This window comes from Erpetoichthys calabaricus, chromosome 9 (assembly GCF_900747795.2).
Source record: "Erpetoichthys calabaricus chromosome 9, fErpCal1.3, whole genome shotgun sequence".
In the NCBI taxonomy this organism is placed as follows: domain Eukaryota; kingdom Metazoa; phylum Chordata; class Cladistia; order Polypteriformes; family Polypteridae; genus Erpetoichthys; species Erpetoichthys calabaricus.
In genome coordinates, this window is record NC_041402.2 from 134,888,693 (window position 1) to 134,910,463 (window position 21,771).

The 21,771-nt window shown below is 37.5% G+C and overlaps 1 protein-coding gene across 1 annotated transcript in view; it reads left to right on the plus strand.

Moving 5' to 3' along the window:
- Positions 1-21,771, plus strand: part of LOC114658130 (aryl hydrocarbon receptor-like) — a 104,000-nt gene that overhangs the window by 32,173 nt on the left and 50,056 nt on the right. Inside the window, exons 3-5 of the mRNA XM_028810188.2 lie at positions 4,057-4,241; positions 7,907-8,022; positions 19,376-19,465. Of these exons, the coding sequence (XP_028666021.1) occupies positions 4,057-4,241; positions 7,907-8,022; positions 19,376-19,465 (391 nt within the window). The remainder of the gene's footprint in view (positions 1-4,056; positions 4,242-7,906; positions 8,023-19,375; positions 19,466-21,771) is intronic.

The window sequence follows — 21,771 nt, forward strand, 5'->3', positions numbered from 1 at the left end:
TTGTCTTGCGGTCTTGTATGTATGTCATTATCCATTTGACGGTCAAAACCGGTCGACTCTATTTAATTTGAAAAGCAACAGGAGTGCGGTTGTGCTCAAACATAGAGAACTTTAAAAAGAAAAATAAATTAACAAACAATAAAGTCTCACAAAGGTGCTTGTTTTGAGGTCTTGTATGTATGTTATCATCCAGTTGATGCTTGAAACTGGCCCACTCTATTTAATTTGAAAAGCAACAGGGGCACAGCGCTGATTAAACATATAGAATGGTGGCAGTCGCCTGCTATATACTAACTTTGTAAACCCGTGCTGTTAAAAGCATGGGATCCTAGAAAATATTGAAATCGTCAGAACTACTCTGGGCATCTCTCTGCTATGAGGATTCGTGTTGCCGACATGCTTGCATCGTTTGTGCATTAGCAGCTAAGTAACTGTCGTTATTAGAAGGTTTTCTTTTGCCGGTGTGCTGGCCTCGCTTGCATATCCTTGGAGCTGGAGACCTCACCCACCTGTGCCTCACTTCTGGGCCGGACAGACACACAAACTTGCACGCGTAGAACTCTATTTAATTTCAAAAGCAACCGGGGCGCAGTGGTGCTCAAACATAAAGAATGCAGGCAGTCACCTCCAGTTCGCCCTCTGGTGGTTGTTCTGAGTGTCAACTGAATGATAACATGCATACAAGACTGTAAGATCACCCTCCACACTACCCAGAAGGGGGTGGGTAAGGGTTGATTTCACCCTACAATATTTTTAGTCGACCAATGAGGAACATGTGTAACAAGTTTCATGAAAATCACTCCAACCATTCAGACGTGATACTGGAACATATATACATACACACATTGACTTTTATATATATAGATTAGACAAAAATCACCAAAATTATGAATCTTCTTTTTTCATTTGTTTTGTTTGTCATTTCAAAACTTTTAATCATCTATTCTTGTTGTACTTGTTTGACTTGATCCCATACTTTTTTTCTTCATATGTATATTCTTCTGCTCTATAGACAATGAAATATGGCAGCGACAGTTGCAAAACTATTGAAGGTACCGAGCAGAAAATTTTTTAACAATAATCCTGCGGTCAATGCAGAATTTTAGAAAATTGGACATTTGCAAAGATTGGTGATTCATTAAGCATTGCTAAAGGGGGCTCATTAAAATACTGATATAATGTTTAAAGTTTTTTGCTAGGACATACTGTATCAAGTTAAAATGACTTAGCTGACTGATAAGAAGTATAATGTGTTTGAATATATCTTGGCAACACTGGATATTTATACTATAATGTGAAAAATAAAAATAAAAAGCAAGTGTAACTATAATTTCAGTGTGTTTATTTTTGGAAATATGTGTCATCAACCTATATATGATAATGAATTTTTTTTTAGACACAATAGTACCACATAACAATATATTTTACTTAAATATTATTGTACTTTAGTGCAGTAGTGTAGCCAGATATTTGTTGGTGGGTGGTTATATATGAAATAGGCGGGCGAATAAAATGTCTCCCAGATAAGACAGTTTATAGAATCTGAACATCAGTGTCCGAAAACTGAAGATTGATTGGTTGGGTGGTGGCTCCGGATGGGAAGGTGATTACCCGTTCACACCCACCTTTGGTTACAGTACTGCTTTAGTGTATGAAAAATTTCTACAATTGTTTTTTAACATGTCTTCTGTAGGAAAGAGAAAAAAAACCAAAGAGTAACAATTCAAATACAGGTGTACTCTCTTATAAACCCTAAAGTCTCTCTTTGAGTGACTGTAGCCTCCAGACAATGAGGAAGTTACCACAGGTGCAGGTTTGAAGGCCCACATATTTTGTGATTTGGGTTATAGATATTAATAAATTGTATATGTTGAAAGAGTTAGTGTAGTGGTTTAAGAGCTTAAGTTATGTATAATCTAATTTCTTCATTCTAGTTTTCATTGTTGTTGGCTCATTTTGAATTGACCATAGAATACTAAGCAAATGATTTGAACAGCTTGACAATAAAGCATTATAGCAGTAAATCCTCCATCCTTCCATTATTAATCCTGCCTAATACAATGCAGACTTGTGGAACCAGAGCCCATACTGAGTGTAGACCTGGATAAGGTGATAGTCTTTTGTAGACTTACTTATGCACACATCTTTAGTTAATCATACTGGGTTAATTTAGGGTTGCTAATAAACTAACAAACCCATCTTTGAAATATTTGAGAATTATTTGAGATTAATTTTTATCCCAGAATTATGGTGCTGTGAAATGGCAATGTTAAACACTGTATTATCATACCACCTTGTTCTCCTTGATACCAATGAACAAACTCATGATCAGTAAGAAGCTGCCTTTAGTTTGCAGTGGTGAAGGCAAACATTTGAAAGTTTGTGTCACATCTGTGTTAAAGCTTACTCTTATATTGTATATCGATTCAGCCATACTAAAGTCATTCTGATAAAGGATTAGCATTGTCAGAATGGCATTTTTTTTCAGAATAATTACTAGAAATTGGCTGGGGCTCCTAATCGGGCCCTTCCTTTTGCCCATGGTTAGTCTTTGCCCCTCCTGTCAGTACCTGTTGCCTGGGCACAACAATTGCCCAGCAGTCACTGGAGGGATGGAGTGAGACAAATAAATGAGGTAGTCTGAGTGAAGTGCTTTGCTCTATCATGGTGTCCCATGTCTTGTGAAAATCTCCAGCCAAGTATTTGTATTTTTACCTCATGATTAATGTTAACATGATTCATTCATTTGTTATCCAAATCTACTTATTCTAGTATATGGTTATGGGCAGATGGAGTCAATCCTGACTACCTCAGATGAAAGATAGACATCAGACATCAGATGGTGCGCTCAGTCCATTGCAGGCGATACTCACTTTGGGCCAATTCAGAGTCTCTAAACAGTTTCACACTCACATCCTTAGGATTTGGAAGGAAACTGGTAAACCTGCAGAAAATAATGTGCAAAGTTTCCAGATGCTAAACCAGCTTTTGAACATATGGGGTTAAGATGTGACAATACCAGCCCTAATTTTACCACATGCAGTATATCACTAGCTTTATTTGCAAAAAAATGTTATTTTAAGTTAAATAAAGAAATAATGTTTTTGTTATCAGTTATCTTCTTATATAATACATTACCGTGGCTGTCTGTTTGTCTGTCCAGGATCTTAAATCAAACTATTGACCTGAAATTTGGTACACATATACTATGTGACGTCTACTATCCCCTTTTGGGGTGATGATTGACCTCCAAGGTTATTCCTCTTTTATTTTTATTTTATTTTATGGTAGACTCAGCTCTCGGCAGCGGCCAGTAGGGCGACCCTACCACCTTCGCCGTCACTTCCCCTACCTCTTCATTTATTAAATCATTCTTGAGGCAGATTGAAGATTTACGTGCCTGCTTAAGTGAAAAATTAAGGAAAAAGTAATTGCAACACAAACACTGACTTAATCTATTTTAACGCGAAAAGATGTTGGTACAACAAGAGAAGAAGCGGGCCGCTGGGGTGGAGAAAAGAAGAGCTGCTCAGCAAGCAACAAGTACATCAGCCTCTGGGCGAACGAATGCTAAACGTACAGAGAGAGTATGAAAACTATGAATGGTCAAGTCAAGTGTATTCACTGAACGTTATCGTGCAGTGCGCCATTACTGGTTTACTGAATATTTCCTTGTGCAACATTGATAGCTATTTGTGTAAAGAGTCAGAGTTCTGTTCCTTTATAGTGTTTATGAACTTTATTGGTGTAAAGACAGTGGAGTGGTAAAATAGGTTTTCCATGTGTGAGCATCATTTCACTATACACCAAAGTAATCAGCAAATTATGTCTAATGCATAGTAGCTATGCTAAAATACAATTCTTTTCTTTAGTGCTATAAAACATTTTTAATGTTAATTTAAAAATGAAAAATACAGTTATTTTTATAGCTAAAATTATATGCTATATGTATCTGATGTTCATATGCAACACAGCATACTGTATTTCCATTAATGTTTCAGACACCATGTTATTTTTTATTAAATATATATAATTTTTTTTTGTATCTGTGACTAGGACTGTGTCCTTACCAGAGGACATGAAAATAAATCCATCTAAAAGGCATCGAGATCGAATCAACATTGAACTGGAGCAATTAGCGTCTCTGCTTCCCTACCCTGAACATATCATTAACAAGCTGGATAAGCTTTCTGTCATGAGGATCACAGTCAGTTACCTGCGCATCAAGATGTTCCTTGACAGTAAGTCTACAAACATATTTCTCTTGTGAGACAGAAAAGTTATACTGCTCAGATTCCTTAATTATGTAGCAATGGTTTATCCATCCATCCATTTTCCAACCCGCTGAATCCGAACACAGGGTCACAGGGGTCTGCTGGAGCCAATCCCAGCCAACAAGGCAGGGAACCAATCCTGGGCAGGGTGCCAACCCACCGCAGGACACACACAAACACACCCACACACCAAGCACACACTAAGGCCAATTTAGAATCGCCAAGCCACCTAACCAGCATGTCTTTGGACTGTGGGAGGAAACCGGAGCGCCCGGAGGAAACCCACGCAGACACGGGGAGAACATGCAAACTCCACGCAGGGAGGACCCGGGAATCGAACCCAGGTCCCCAGATCTCCCAACTGCGAGGCAGCAGCGCTACCCACTGCGCCACCGTGCCGCCCGCAATGGTTTATCTTAATAGCTAAATGTAATGAAAATATATGACCAACTATACTGTACAATACATGACCAGCTCTATTAATTTGTATACTGTAATGATAATGGTGTAGTGTAGCTGCAGAAACAGTTTATTTAGAAATAAGATATATAAGTAAATTCATACATATTCAATATACCTTTGTGTAATCCTGCTTATTCCTCATTTACAAAAAATAGTAGTAGCAGTATAATAGTAGTGTAACTCATAGCACTTTCACTTTACCCCATGCAATTTTATGAAAGATTGCAATGCAACATGTTTACCTTACTATGCAAGTGCGATATTTAATTTTGGCACAGTGTTATTATCTCATAATTAAAAACATCAACCTAATGATCAATTGCTTTTCACTATAGCACATAATTATCGCATTAGTTTAAAAGGCAATCTAAAAGTGCATTACATTTCAATTCATGTGTATAGATTGCTTGTCATAACTTAAAGCAAAGCAAACATATTGCATTTCGCTTACGGGTGCCTCCATGTGTATTGCACTTTGATTTGAGACCACACTTTAATTGTGCCAAAACTAAATGTAATCAACTGACCAATCCGCATAAAAAGGTGGGACGGGAGGCGTCAACAGTCGGGGAAAGAGGCATACCAATCACAAGTGTGTTATACTTAGAATAAAGGTGAACAGGGAATTGAACTCATTGAACTAGTGGAAGCTTCCAAACTAAATGACGATTTCATTCTCTAGCCTGTCAAAACATTAGGAAAACTATATAATAACTATTATCACAGAGGGTATGAATATAAAGCTATGAAGAAACCAAGGTCAGTGACACTAATGTTTCACTATATTCAGTATTTAGTTAAAATTGCTAGCAACCCACACCTCAAAAATTTAACCACCCTGCTTATCATGTATAAAAAGAAAACTTTAGACAATTTAACATAACAGTAAACGTTTTCAGCCAGACCTAAACATAATCCATTTCAGATGACCACTCCTCAGTCCATATTGACTAAACTTATGCTTGCCACCAGAATACAGAAATGTTTAGAAGCAGATGGCCTTTTTTCTTAACTGTGCCCCTTGACCCACCTTTTGATGCTGATTGGTCATTTGATTACTTTTAGTTTTGGCACAATTAAAAGTGTGGTCTGGAATTGAAGTATAATAAACAAAGAGCTGCCACTAACAAAAATGCAATATGTCGGGTCTTGAAACCCTTCAAAAATGCAACACTTAATTTTTTTATTTTTTTTACATCTTCTTGCCTCCTCCAATCTCACATCAGTTTCTCAGACGCATCAAATTTTGTTGCAGCAGCACAGTTACCAATTTCTTTTGCTACTTCAACAACGTTTAATTTAAACCAGCTTCATATTTTCTTCTGATCAAACACTCCATCGTAGATAAGGGATGCTCTTACGATAAAGGTGTATGAAGGTGTGAGATACAAAAAACACAAAACAGTGCAAGCGTCGCTTCGGAATAGTTCGGGTATCACCATGTGGTCACGTAGGCACAATAGAGAGAGAGAGAGAGATTAGGGACACGCGCTAATACAGTGCATTGCCGCATCCACATAGAAAAAAAAGGCAGTGTCCTCCTTGGTTACTCTCTCAGGTGGCCGTTAGCATATCATAATCTCTGTGTACCATTCCACATTCAACTTATACTATCGACATTATAAAATACCAGAAATTATACAGTAAAATCAAGTCCCGACTTATCCGCGGGAGAACTCATCTACAAGTATATATGGTACATTATTCTCAGTGATGTTTCTGCATTAATAGCTAGTGGGGCATAGCCCTAACAGTTGTTGTGCAAGATAAGTAATACATTTCCTTAGTAATTTAGCTTATTATAAAAAAATTTATAACAGTTCCCAGCTTTGTCTTCTTTAATATTTTTACAACTTTCTATTATTTGCTCAATGTAATTACTTAAACTAGAAAAATATTGCTTCTTCTAGTATGTGAAATTGTCCAGTTGTCTTTGTGCTTTATTCTCTATCACCCTGGAACTGTGTGCACATGTGCATCCTGAACTTTTCTGTTTAGCGATGGGGCTTGAAGTTCATTGCCCACATTAAAATCAGTACTGCATGTTGATGTTGCTTTTTTTTAACATATTTGCAATTCCTGTTTCCACACCAGCAAAGTGGTATGAAAAGTTAAGTACCATTTGCTCACTTAAAGGTAGCCAAAATAATTTGAAAAAAAAAACATATTAATATCAGGAATACGTCATCTACAAGATATTATGCTGAATCTTGATTTTCACACATCATTGAGGATGACCAGCCTAAATTTGAAAAGGCCACCAAGGAAGCCTACAGATGCTCCTTCTCCTTTGTGTTAAAGATGTCAGTGGTATAATGCTCCTGTTCCAAAGAAGCACAAGTCCTGATGTGGAAAGAATAAATATTAATGTAGAACATCTTGTTTTCAGTTGTTTCACACTGACTAGAAAACACCTGGCCATGTAAGAGATAGCACTACTACCTGATGTGTAGTGTACAGTTCGAGTCATGTAGTGTGTTTGTATTCTACATGGTTTTTTCATGTTATTGTGACTTGTCTTTTTCACCTCAGAGCCATTCAATTCTAAACTTCAGGTGTTGATATTTCATTTGAAAGGAATACTTCACCCACAATTATGTATATTTAGTACTTAACCCATGCAGCCAACAAAAATTTTTAATCTCATGTTTTCATTCAAAAAAGGTAACAAAGTTTCTAATATACTGTAATAGGCATCTATGGTTCCCAATGATGGACAACAGCAATCGTCCTTGAAAATGTCTGATGTTATTCATTCCACATAATCCACATGTCAAGTCATCCAGCTCACAACATCCCAACCACATATTTTTACAAAAATATTCTTAAGTAAACTACCTTTGGAAAACACTCTTATGAACAAAAATGGAATGCATTCATGCATGCATTTGAATTGAAGACTTGCCTCCCCAATTCATTCATTAGTCAGGAGTCCAGCCCAGTGGCAGCATCTTCAGAGTTTATTTTGTTGAAGCCTGTGTGTGTATGATTATCTTTCATATGTCTGTGTGTGTGTCATATGCAAACAGGGTTACAACTATGTAAATTATAATTATGGGTAAACAATTGTTAATGGGATGCAAATTAAAAAATACCTGTTTGAATTCATGAAAAGCAATCAAAGAAGATCAAAAAGTAAACTTACAAATGCTTTCATATTTCTTTTACAGGTGTTCTGCACAAACATGAAGGGTCAGCTTCAACGTCAACTGAAGTCTGTAAATCCCAAGAAAATCATGGAAACACTGCTGCCCTTAGTGGTATTGAAGGAGAGCTCATGCTTCAGGTAAAATCATAAAGCCAACACTTTGGTTAACATCTTAAAAAATGTATAGTGTCAGAAATAAGAGAGAGTCAATATCACCAGGGCCAGTGTCCCACCTCTATTACTAAGATAACAAAAAAGAAAAGAGAAATGATGAAGGAGTTGTCAAAAAGAGATGTCTTTATAATGGACACTTAATTAATTGATTAATGAGATGACTTTTGGAATAAGCTGACAATATTACAGTCAAGCAGGACACATTTAATGAGAGTTGCACTGGTGTTTCAGGATGATGAAGGAGTCTAACTGAGAGTTACTTTAATTTAGGGAGAGGCTGGCTGAGAATTTTGGACAGACTATATGAAAGAGTTCAGAGAATGCAATAAAAAATATAAGTCCTAGGCATGTACAGGATGTGCCTTATGATACTGAAGATGTCATGATGGTGCACATGTAGCTAAAATGTATGTGTCGGAAAGCAGAGCCTAAGTTTATGTTTTTGAAACCAATTGAACCTATTTCAGTGATGCAGGAGTTTAATTTGAAAAAGAGAGCCATTGAAATGGTGGGAACATGGACTGTATAAGCAGGTTAGTTATGGACTGTTGAATTAGGAGACTTGAGCAGATAGAGTGAGGACTATCAGGAAGCTTAGATCATTTCAGATTTAATAATAATTTTCTGTACAAAACAAATACCCAAAGACAAAATGAGTGTGTTATTATTATAAATATTCCATTCCAGAAGAAAAACACAACCACGCTAGCATAGGGTGGCACAATGGCATAGTGGTGAGTGCAGCGACAGCATCCTGTGCTCATATCAAGGCCTAGTCACTGTTTTGTTTCATGTCTGCAGCAGTTTTTTCTTTATTTATTCTAGTTCTCCTGCCACAACTCAAATAAATATTTGTTAAGTTAACTGGTGACTTTAATTTGGCCTCTTATGAGTGATTGTGTGTTTCAGATGGATTGGTGCACCATCCAGTTTTTAGCAACTCTGACCTGGATTAAATGGGTTTTGCAGCTGATGGATGCATAATTCTTAAATGTTCAGAATGTTCCCCAGATGTATACATATACAACTACAACAGGGAAAAAACAAGAATCTGTTTATTTAGCAAATTTCCTATGATAACTCTCTTCAAAACAATTTGCAATTATACATTTTCATATTAATCTGAAATGGTTAAGTGACTTGCCAAATGAGCCAGAAGCAGGGCTTGAACCAACAGCTTTATTGTTATAAATGTAATTATTTGGCATTCAGGCCACCCTTTCTGACTAAATGTGTATATCTGATAATACTAATAATAATACTACTAGTAACAATAACATGTATATAACATATATATATTCTCACTACTCAAAGCACTTCCTATAGACAAAGGGGAACTGCTTCATCCTGTTTTTCATCCACTTGGATGATGTGACAGCAGTTAATCTTGCACCATTGCACTCAACATACTTTAGCTATTAGCTGGTGAAGTGTTGAGAGACAGGGGAAGATTAGGAGCTCAGAATGACGAAGCCATGGTGAGCAATTTAGCCAGGACATCAGGATAAACCCTACTCTTTTCAAAGGATACCCAGGGATCTTTAATGTCCACAGAGCATTAGGACCTTGGATTTATGTCTTATTTCAAGGACGGCACCATTTTTATAGCAAAGTGTCCCCATCTCTGCACTAGGAAATTGGAATCAACACACGGACCACAGAGTAAGCTCTCCTTGATGGCCTCACCATCCTCCTCTTCCAGCAACAACCCAAACTTTTCCTAGATGGCCTCCCATCCAAGTACTACCCTGGTCCAAACATGCTTAGCTTTAGGAGGATGACTCTTTCTGAAATGCAGGTGGTATACAGGGGTATATTTTGTAAGGGTGAAGTAACTGCATTGTCAAAAGTTGGAGTAAATCCCATTTACCCATGGAAAACCCCATTTAACGGTTCAACAAATGTATCATACAAAACGATGCATGGTTCAAGGAGTGCCTGGCTCAGTTTAACTGAGTGGGAACATTATCTCTCACAAATGCAGGTCCCAAAATGAACAGTTACTTCCTGTCAGCATCTGGTATATATGGCAGTTCTTTTACAAGGGACAGAACTTCTGGAGCTTGTATGGAAAATGAGGTCAGATGTCTGCATTTCATTTCTTGGCCTATCCTTTTGGAACTGCACATGGCAGTTTTCTCGACTTGGGGGAGAATTCCTTTCCTTACAGGAGCCTTGAAAGTGTCTCTTAAGCACTTGTATGTGACAAAATATATACCATCATTAACAGATCTGATATATTTAAAGTTCAACAGTCACTAAGTGCTATGCACTCCTAAGGTAACTTCATAAAAGGTAAGGTAAAACAGGTCAGAAAGCAAAAACTCCAGCTGTTTAAGACTTACTGTATAGTTAAGGCTTCTTCAGAAAAGACACAGTCAATCAGTCTAATCAGTACCCACCTGGTATTCTGACTTGTACCATAGTGCAAGGTAGTATTGATGATTATTACAGAATTTGATAATAGTCTATTATAGAGGCCTTTAAGCATATACTTCCATGTTCAGGTCCAGTTTCATGGCCAAGAGGTGTAATTTGATTAACCATTGATATGAGGAAAAGAATGGGAAAGGTCTAACAAGAGAAAATTCATTTTCAACAAGAAAAAATTTAATATAATCAAGTAAAATGATTAATAGCGTGCTGGTTTATGTAGATTCAAGTGGTTATTAACACACTTTTGATGTCACATCTGGTACTGTATTTTGTGAAATCTTGATCTCGGCGGTACAAGAAAGACATGATATTACTAGAGAACGTCCAGAGGAGAACTACTAGGTTGACTCCTGGACTCTACTGTAGCTTAAGGGACGAGTGAAAGAATTGGAGGAATTGAAAATTTATATCATGTTGGCCCAGAGATATTTTGGTGCAGTAATATGACAGAAGTGTTTACTGTTTTGAAGAAAGTCCCAGGTCAGGAAGTGGTAGATGTTAGCTGTTAAATTAATATTATTAACAAATGATAAAAATATATGATGTGAATAAAGAGTGTTGGTAGCTTTTACCAATAATTTTTTTGTCACTGAAGCTGTATAAGAGTAAATCTGACACAAACATAAGGAAAGATAAGTAGATACAGGTAATAAATGTCCTAGTTGTTTAGCTGAAGAAGCCCCTTAGAGAAATTCTAATGTCAGTTTAACTCTTTCTTTTGAAATGTTAGATCCTTAGGAATTGACAGGCAGTGTTAGGTTCACTTAAACTATTAATGTTGTAAACATAGCAGGCACAGTTCATAATTTTCCTAAACTGATGTAGCCATGTACTGTCGTGACGTTTACTAAATAAGCTGTATAATAACATGAAATGTTACTGAGGAAGGTTAAATAATTAAGGCAACTATTTCATCTTAAGGTTATGTAGCATGTTGGCACTCTCTGATGGCATGATTAACAAAAATTACTAGTCAAATATGAACCTCACCTTGACATAAAGTCCCTAGGGCTTTAGGGACTTTTAAAACTAGACTTGATGTTTTTTTAGAAGAATTAAGTGGATAGGACTGGTGAGCTTTGCTGGTCTGAATAGCCTGTTCTCCTCTAGATGTGCCAATGTTGTAATGTACATGCCTGAATTACTCCTTTCAAAATGATACTTTACAAATAAAAGTTACAGCCTATTAAAATGTACAAACTAGAGAAACTAATGTTACATAGTTCATAAAATATCTAATAAAGATCCTTTTGCCAACAAATTTGTCTTGTAACAGTGTTCACGAATTCCACTTTAACCTTTGAGGTACGTGCAAGGTACTTGTACTTGTGAACAAATTAATACTAGAAACCTCTCAATTATTAGTCTTCATTTACAAGTACACCCTGCAATACTTACCCTATGTGACATTTACTCATTACTTATTCTCATCACAGATGGCAAAGGCAGAAGCAGGCTGCATCAGCTTCAATATCTCAGTGCTGGCTGAGGCTTGCTACCTCACTGTCAGTACCTTAGCAAGGGCTAGAAGTCACTCTGCTCATGAGCCTTGCTTCTATTGGGATGCCCAAATCGCTATCCTTAAAAGGCATACATTTTCAAACCACCTTAGCAAAGGCCAAGAGCTCTACTCCAGCTGGGATTCCCAGATATGCTGCCTTTGAAAGGGCTCCACAAATCAAATATATTAGCAATATGGCCGAGGCAGGCTATTTCAGCTCTAGTAGCTTAGCAGGAACCAGAGGGACATCTATATTCTTTGGTAATCTCATCATTACCCCTGAAAGAGCTGAACAATTACTATAACAGAGGCCAGCAGGTTCTCCTACCAGGTTGCCTTTATTTAGTTTCCTGGTCGCTCCCTTTGAAAGGACTAAACAAATAACTCCAACAAGTGCACTGGGGCAGATGATATCAATAAACAATGCAAATTTCAGTGAGATAATATTCAAGCTTTAATTTAATCATTACTTATGTTTATTTTCAGAGAAACCAGGCATTAAATACTAGAAGTCAAAAATAGAAGAAAACATGAATGATTTAAATCAATGTCCATAAAAGCAACCTTCACTTCAGTATAACTGAGACAGAGATGCCTATGCAATTTGAAGAGTCCAATTTTTTTAATCAAACTAAGGCATTCTTTAAAAATATGTGCCATTGGGTAGCCTTTTCCTCCTCTTCTTTATTGAGGTGCATTTTATGTGGTGCTTCACTTTTGTCCTCGGATGGCATGATGGTTCCATGACACTTCAGAGCAGCCTGCACCCTGTCCCTCTCTTATGCCAACACTACATTCTCATTTCTCATATTAAAAGTTGAGTGTCAGTTCACCATTTTAAAAGCCACATGCCCTGTCTCAAAAGCTTTACGGTATCTGTGTCAAGCCAATGAAAGTTCTTTCTTTTATGCCATGGCTTGATTGTGTTACTTTTAGTAATTTATATCAGTCAAAACTGGATGACTGAGAGTTTACCCTTGGTCTTCTGTCAATATGGTTATTTATTTTAATTATGAGGTTCAAGTTACAAATCTCTGAAAAGTCCTATACGAGCATATACATATTTGTTAGTTTATCTGAACTTTAACATTCATACTCTAATCTATATATATAATTCACTAAGTCCATGGCAAGCACCAACAATTCACTAAGCAACTGACCATGGCACACACACTACAGAGCCAACAATTCGCACGAGAGCGAAAGCATTTGCCAAGAATGTTTTCATTAATCAAGAACGAAAGTTGGAGATTCGAATAAGATCACATACCGTCGTAGTTCCGACCATAAATGATGCCGACTGGTGATCCGGCGGCGTTATTCCCATGACCCGCCGGGCAACCATTACTCCCACTGACATGCCTCCGCATAAAGTCAAACTTAAAATTGGTTCGGTCGTCATACTTCTCAGAAACCTCATGCCAGCAAGAAGTCTCTGTAAAGACACTAGACTGACTGTTCTCAGCATTCACCGCAATGTACTGGAGTGTAAAACAATCGCAGCTCCTACCTCACAAACTGTCCATATTCCCTGGATTTCCCTGACCCCATCAGATTCAAATTTGCCTTTAACTTTTACACGCAGACAATTTCCTGTTAGATTAGCCTTTGCAATGACAATAAATAAGGCGCAGGGACAAACTTTCAAAAAGATATGCCTGTATCTGCCAAAACCAGTTTTCAGTCACGGACAATTGTATGTTGCTCTCTTCAGAGTTCCATCTTTTCATTCACTTACAGCACAAAGGCGTGCATGCAAGAGAGACACACACACACAGGCACGCGAGAGGGAGACACACACACACACACGCATACACACAGATGCGTGAGCGAGAGACACACACAGGCGCGCGAGAGAGAGACACACACACACAGGCGCGCGCACGAGAGAGAGAGAGAGACACACACACACAGGCGCGAGAGAGAGAGAATCCCTGACCCCATCAGATTCAAATTTGCCTTTTACGTTTACACGCAGACAATTTCCTGTTAGATTGGCCTTTGCAATGACAATTAATAAGGCACAGGGACACACTTTCAAAACGATATGCCTGTATCTGCCAAACCCAGTTTTCAGTCACGGACAATTGTATGTTGCTCTCTCCAGAGTTCCATCTTTTCATTCAATTACAGTCGTATCCTCAAACCCACCCCATTTGGACAACTGTGTCTTTCAGGAAGTGTTCACCCATCAATACATAATTATGTGGCGTAGCGGGTTGGCTAGTAGATAATAATAACACTTCTTCTTACCTCTTGGTTTTGTATTTACATATTTCTCCCAGAAGTCTCTGTATTAGCATGTCTGTTTGCATTCCAGAGTTCAACACTCTGTTTAAACATATTAGTGTTAGTACAGTCCATTTCTGTAGCTGATGATTCAAAAGAACAGCTGTAATGGACCCTTTATCTAAAGTGGTCTAAAACTTGGCCCACAATGTCTTCCTAAACTTTTACTTCTATACCTTTGTATGCCCATCTTTTCTGTCTCATGTATGGAGTCAGCCTCTGCAGATGAATCCCCCACACCATGATGTTATCGCCTTGCTGCGTTTGCTTTTTTCCAAACTCTTGTGTAAAAGCACATAATCACAAGTAATGCTAGTTTTTTCCCTTATGAACTCTATTATATAATTTTAGTCATGGTCACACAGTTAATGCACATAAAGGCTACATTTTATCTAAATTATCCTAAACAAATAGACAAATTAAATATTACAGGTCATATTTTACAAACTAGAAAAACCCAAAGGTTTAATCTCCCATTACACCAAAAAATATTTAAACAGAAATACAGTCAAAATTATATTACAAGTGGAGCAAATGGTGTATGAAAATGTTAGTGGAAATTCCAAAACAGTCCAAATTTATTTAAAAATGGCCAAAGATCATGACAGCGATTAGCAATGCTGCCTTCAGGATTTACTGTCCTGGGCTTGATTATCTGTATGAGTTTTTACTTCAGCTACTTCAAGTCAAAGTAAACAAACTATTTTGAAGATATATTTGGCTTTCAATCATATTGATAACCGAAGAAGACTACAACTTGGACTGTAAACTATATTATATGAATACTTCATCACAGCAGAGTGGAAAAGACTCCAAAGTAACAAGAAGATTACATCTGAATGACCCTGCTCTTGCAAAATAAAAATCTCAGCAAATGAGACATGATATGAAAGCAGTGAGAGATAAACTCAGATACAATAGAGAAATATAATACAGTGGCCTCTGATATAATACCATGGTGAATAACAGAAAAATACCCCAAGACACTTCATAATGCCAGTTGGCCCAATCCAGGACACCTCTAATGTAATTCAGTTCAAAACAGGATTTATAATTTAAGATTTAAGTGTTTCTTTAAGGCAGGTGGTAATAATATACTGTGCTAAGCTATTGACGTTGTTCTATACTCTGAGATAATTTGCTTCTGTTTCTGATTTTTTAGAGGAACTTTTGCGTTGTGCGCTGCTGCTGGTGGGTCACAGGTTACACGAGTGTGTTATGGCAAGTCGCCTAAGCTATCAACAACACTGTGCAATGTTTATTCTTTTATTTACAATATCTACCATCATCTCACAAATTCCCCCCTCCCGCCCACTCACCAAAGAGGAGCCTCTTAGTGAGTTGTAAATATATGTAAAGAGGAAACATTGTTTTAGCACAAGTTTTTTAGTTAAATGAATATTTATATAGCTTAGAGGACTGAATTATTATATCTGTTGATCCACAAATTGGTTATCAGAGCTAATTTCTGATATATTCTTAGTTGTCTAGTCTTGCCTTCTTTTCCTTTTTTTAAATCATCCTAAAGCTACAAGAAGTGGTAAGAATGAGACTTACTTGATATAAAGTGAAATTATGGCTGTATAATTGGAGAGTATAGGAAATAATTTTAACCCCTAGAATGTTTCCCCTACAAAGTAGGCATAGTCACTCTTTTAGGAAAGTGGTCCACAGTTGCAAATGTGCGCTGCTGAAAAATAGGCTGCTATTCTGCATTATTTGAACCTCAGCTTTCACAGTAAATAAGTAAAATATCACATAAATAAATATAATAAGAAATAACTTAAGTCTTTTGCTTGAAAAGTGTATCTTATCAGAGTCACTAGCATAATCAGTATAGACAGGCTGTACACTAGCTTAAGGATATATAAAGGATTCTTTATAGATACAGATGTGTTTTAGATTAATTGTGGGTTGGCATGTGAGTGTGCGCAAAGACAGACTGGTCATCAGTAGTCTTAAATATGGGTTTAGCAAGCTCAGACAACATTTGGATGTATTTCATTTCAGTTCAATTCTTAATTTTGAAACAGTTTTACTTGCCTATCTTTTTTGGACACACAATAATAAAATTATACAAAATGTTACTTCTACTTCTACTGCTTTAGCTTTCAAGTGGTATGGCAACAACATAGGACCTTCTTTATCTAAGGATATTGTTCATATGGCCCAGTCACTGCCTTTGTGAAGTCTGTACATTCTACTTGTGTCTGCTTGGGTTTTCTAGTTTCCTCCCACATCTGTATAGATTTGCCCAATTAGTGACTTGAATTTAACTCATCCAGGGCTGGTTGCTGCCTTGTGTCAGATGAGGTTGGCGCAGTTGGTGCAGTGGTAGTGCTGCTGCTTTGCAGTAAGGAGACTGTGGAAGATTGTGGGTTCGCTTCCTGGTTCCTCCCTGTGTGGATAGCGCTTTGAGTACTGAGAAAAGCGCTATATAAATGTAATGAATTATTATTAAAGCCTAGTGCCACAGGAGAAAGGCCCTGGGGCCTCATGCATAACGCCGTGTGTAGAATTTGCACTATAACATGTTGTAAGCACAAAAGCTGAAATGTGCTTACGCACAGAAAAATACAGATGCAGGAAACTGTGCGTTCGCCAACTTCCGCGTTCTTCTGCTACATAAATCCCGCTCAGCATCGAAATAAACGCACATGCATGCGCTTGCTGTCCCGCCCCAACTCCTCACAGAATTACGCCTCTTTGAATATGCAAATCAATTTAAATAGCCCTTAAGCCCAGCGTTCTGGGAAAAGGCAATGGCAAAAGTACTAGGAAAAATAGAAGAATTTCAGCGAATACCAAATGGAGGCAAAGAAAAACATACTATTTGTTGATTTAAACAGTTATATAAGCAACAAAAGGAAGTTGATCGAGTGACATAGCGTGTCGGAGAAACTCAAAAGCTCAAGTTCACAAAGTCGCACAGTGCCCGAAATAAAAAAGTCGTCACATATCAAAGTCGGCGTGAAAAGGCGACTCGTAGCCCACCGTCTGAGTCTCATATGAAAGCTTATTAGGGTACAGTGAAAAAAAAGGCACACAGTGTGAAAAAAGCACGAAATGTCAACTTTAATCTCGAAGTTTCCACTTTAATCACGTAGTTTATTTTGTCATTAAAGTAGTACATCATAAACTTCATCTTAAAATCGTTTAATTTACTAGTTTCTCAAATCCCATCGTAACTAAAGTAGCACGTTAAATGCTTTGTTGTGTATTTGATCTTATATGTGCTCTATGTGTCTGAATCACTACATGCTCTTCCTCCGACAGGACACAGAATCCATTACGTTCGTAATATTACAGCTCTCTGAATAATTAAAATACTGAGAAGTATACGTGATATCATTTTCATAATGATATAAGTTAAAGTATGTTATTAAACATGGGAACACGGTGGCACAGTGATTGTTCATGTCTTACAGCAAGATACTTGCTGCGCTATTCGCGGCCTTCAATGAAATGCTTTATTACAGAAGTACTGTCTTTTTCAAACGTACTAACCCCCAATTCCTGTCCTTACTTTTCTTTCTCCAAATACCCAATCGCCACACAATCAGCTCTGTAATAGACGTTAAGCCATATGTAAGCTTAGAACGCTGATTCTTCAAAACTTTTAAGGAACATCAAAATATCTTCATAATGTTTAATTATTCTATCCATCTATCCTTCCAGCGTTGCACCAGCCACAGCATGAATACAGCACGAGGCAGGAACAATCCGTGAACGAAGTTCAAGCTCACTAGCGTTGCTGCACCGTGTAGTTAAAGTTAAAGTTTTATCTGTATAATATAATCAACATATTTTGCTGCATTTCATCTTAAAAATGATATTGTCATCATATGTAAATACGCACTTTATAAAGTGGCTCAGATTGTGCAATATTATAACTGTATCATAAGTACAATTACCTCACGGTAACTTGCAAGTACAAACAGTTCTACAAGGAGTACTTGATGGACTGATTGAGTGCATGTATAGTTCTTGGGATGAAACTGTTTGTGAATCGCGAGATCCGAACAGGAAAGGCTGTGAAGCGTTGGTCAGATGAGAGCAGTTCAAATAGCGAATGGCTGAGGCAGCAAGTGCTTGATGCTGTATACCGATAATTCTCTTTCCAATTGCTGTAGATCTGTGATTCACACTCAGATACAGTGATATAAATACTCCGAGTGGTGCAGTAAGAGTAATATGGAAAAAGATGATCCGCTGTGGCAACCCCTAACGGGAGCAGCTGACAGAAGAAGAAGAAGGTGCAGTGAGAGTAACAACGCTAAAGCAGTTATGGTATTTAGAATAGTTTGATCATTCTGTGGACCATTATATTGTTGCAGGTTAATTACAATCAGATGCATTAAATTTATGAACGATATGCGGTTAATTTCAGTGTATTTGATAAAGCCGCCATCGTGGATGTGGATCTAAGAAAGGGTAACCACACTGCTTTGATGCTGGGTGCCGCCAGTCTGCAAAACCGAGCAGAGAACTTGCGTACAACAGGGTGTGAGGTACTGTGGAAAAGAGCGTGGCTTTACGCCAAGTCTAGGTTTTATACATCACGATTTGAACGTGGAAACGTTCTTATGCAACATTTCTGTGCGTACGCACCGTTTATACATGAGACCCCTGGTTCTTTGTAAATCTATATTTAAAAAGTTAGATGCTGCAACATGCTACTCACAAGAAAAGAATATGTTTTATCCAAGAAACCTAAAAGAAGACATAAGCGTGCAATCTGGTTGAAAAAATCTCTGAGCATACAATTTAACTAGTCAGTCAGTCATTTTCAAACTCTTCTAGTCCTGACTGAAGTCGTGGGGGTCTGCTAGAGCCTATCCCAGCTAGCATAGTGTGCAAGGCAGGAACAAACCCTGGACAGGGTGTCAGTCCATTGCAGGGTACAAATTTAACTAATCAAGTTCAGCCCTGCAGCCATTATGTGAGAATTTTCATTCGGTACTTGGGTAAGAAAATGTATTCAGTCTAATGTTATTCTACTTCCTGGTTACACTGTGATAATTGTATTTTCTGTTTACATGCTGCTTTGAAAAATCCATTTTATACCTCACCATTCCTGGCTCCATTCAGGCAGTTAATGGATTTGTGATGATCGTGAGAGGAGATGGGATCATTTTCTACACGTCTCATAACATTCAAGACTATTTAGGTTACCACCAGGTAAGTCTTCTTCTGTTAAATTTGAGCTCTGGAAAATAATTAAAATGTACAGAATTCTTTGTGGTGCAGTTATTAGTGTTACTACTTCAAAAGACCAAAATCTGTGATTAGAATCCTGTGTTATTCATTGTCTGTGTGGAGTCTGCACGTACTTCCCATTTCTGTGTGAGTTTTCTCCTAGCACTTCCCAAATGACACACAATGTCAGGATTCTTGGTGACTCTAAATTGGGCCCGATTGGTTGAATAGAGCATTGCTATGGACTGGTAACATATCTGGAGGATTTTGCCTTTCGCCTGCTGCTGCTGGGATATGCTTAGGTTACCATACACTGAAATGAATTAATGTGTGCAAAGTTTTTTGGGTATACAGGGCTATATGATTGTGGGTTATTAAACCTGTTGTCCAACAGGACAGTTTGCATTTCCTTATTTCATCTGTGCGTTTTTTTACAGGCTTATCTGGATATTTGGTTGATTAACGACTCAAAATTTGATGAGTGTCCTTTAGGAAACAGAGTTATTATCCAACATAGTCTGTGGCTGTGCATAACTTAATAATGGTAAATGTACTCTAAGGGAAATAGATAAATGGATGCATGAAATGCTTATTTTCTTAGGATGTTAAACACTACTGAAACATTTTTTGAGGTAGAGCATTTTCCATGACAGGAGAGAGAAAAAGAGAGTGTCCAGTTAATTGATCTGAATGACATAATGGCACAAATGAACAATGTTTATGTTAGTGTGGCTCAATTTGGGGAAGGGAAATCCCTGGAACAGCTTTTGAATTAGTCCTATAATTTGTACTCAGTGTACCAGGAATGATACCAGGCCTGTGTTCTTTCAGGAAGGTATGTGATGTTGAATTTTTAGTTGTAAACAACTGTCAAGAGAAAACTTCTGTTTACTGTATATTGTAGTCCAGAGTGCCTAGTGTGTTAATTGACAAGAAGAGTATAGCAAACATCAAGGGCTGCCTTAAGGCTCTGTGACCTATTGTCTCTGACCAGGGCCGGATTTTCCTATAGGCTAACTAGGCTTCAGCCTAGGGCCTCAAGATCAAGAGGGGCCTACATTCAAATTGTTAGCAAAATTTTATTATCTCTCATGTAATTTACAAACTTAAAAATGGAAGGTGAAAGGGCCTCATAAGTGGAATAGCCTAGGGCCTCTTTTCATATAAATCCGGCCCTGTCTCTGACGCTTTCTTGGGTTGTCACTGACTTCAGAACTGACTATGTGAAAGGTGAGATTTATAGTCTCCATCCCATGTCAGTACTCAACTAAATTCAGAGTTGAATGGAGGTTAATGACAACTTGCTTGTTGTGAGGGAAGCCAAACATTGAATGAGGGAGAACAGATGGGTAGACAATTTGAGGAGAACAATTTGGGGAGAACACATGAGGTGACATTTTGTGGAACAGGTGAAAAAAAGCACTAGGTGGCACCTCTGTTTAGTTAGGGCCATACAGGATATGTTATTTTACCATAGCTGTGCTTTGTTTTACTCCTTATGTCTACCTTTCTTGTTCTTATTTTTCTTATTATTGTTAAATGGCATACTTGTGGTAAAGAATGCACCAGCATCCACATTGGAATTGATGGGTGGTGCTAGATTAGCCACTTTATCTAAGAATCAAAAGTTATATTATTTTCTGGGATATATTTTGTGTATTGAAAAAAATGTACATCTACTGTATTATCGGCAGCACCACACACTGCACCATCAAAAACACTTTACAGTACAGAGCAAATAAAATTAAAATTGAGCAAACAGATTAGAAATACAAATACAATAAAAGTGTTGAATAAAATAGTGCATTAGGTCAGCAACATGAATTAGAGTTCTAAAGCATTTATTCACAGATATATGTAAGATATGAAAAGTATCTTTGAAAAGAAACTTTTTTTTCTGTTTTATTTAGAGCTTTTTAAAGGTTATCTCAACAACCAAGACCTGACATTGCATACCAAGATTGTCAGCTTGATAAAAAGGCTATGGGGACAAAAAGAAGCTTGGCCATTCCATTTTAAAAAGTCATAACTGTCAAGGAATTCATCCGACAAGGAAATTAATTACACCTCCTGCTTGCCATTGTTGTATTTATCTGTATTTACGTCTCTTAGTTCAAATGTCACCAGTGAGGTATTTGAAAAATATTTCTAAATCCTGATGTACTCTATTTCTCTTTCCTGTTTCCTCATCAAAAGATGGATGAGTTCTTTACAAATTCCATCCTTGCACCTTATTGGTGTTATTAACCGTCACATGGAGCTCTGACCTGAACCCTTGAAAACTCAGT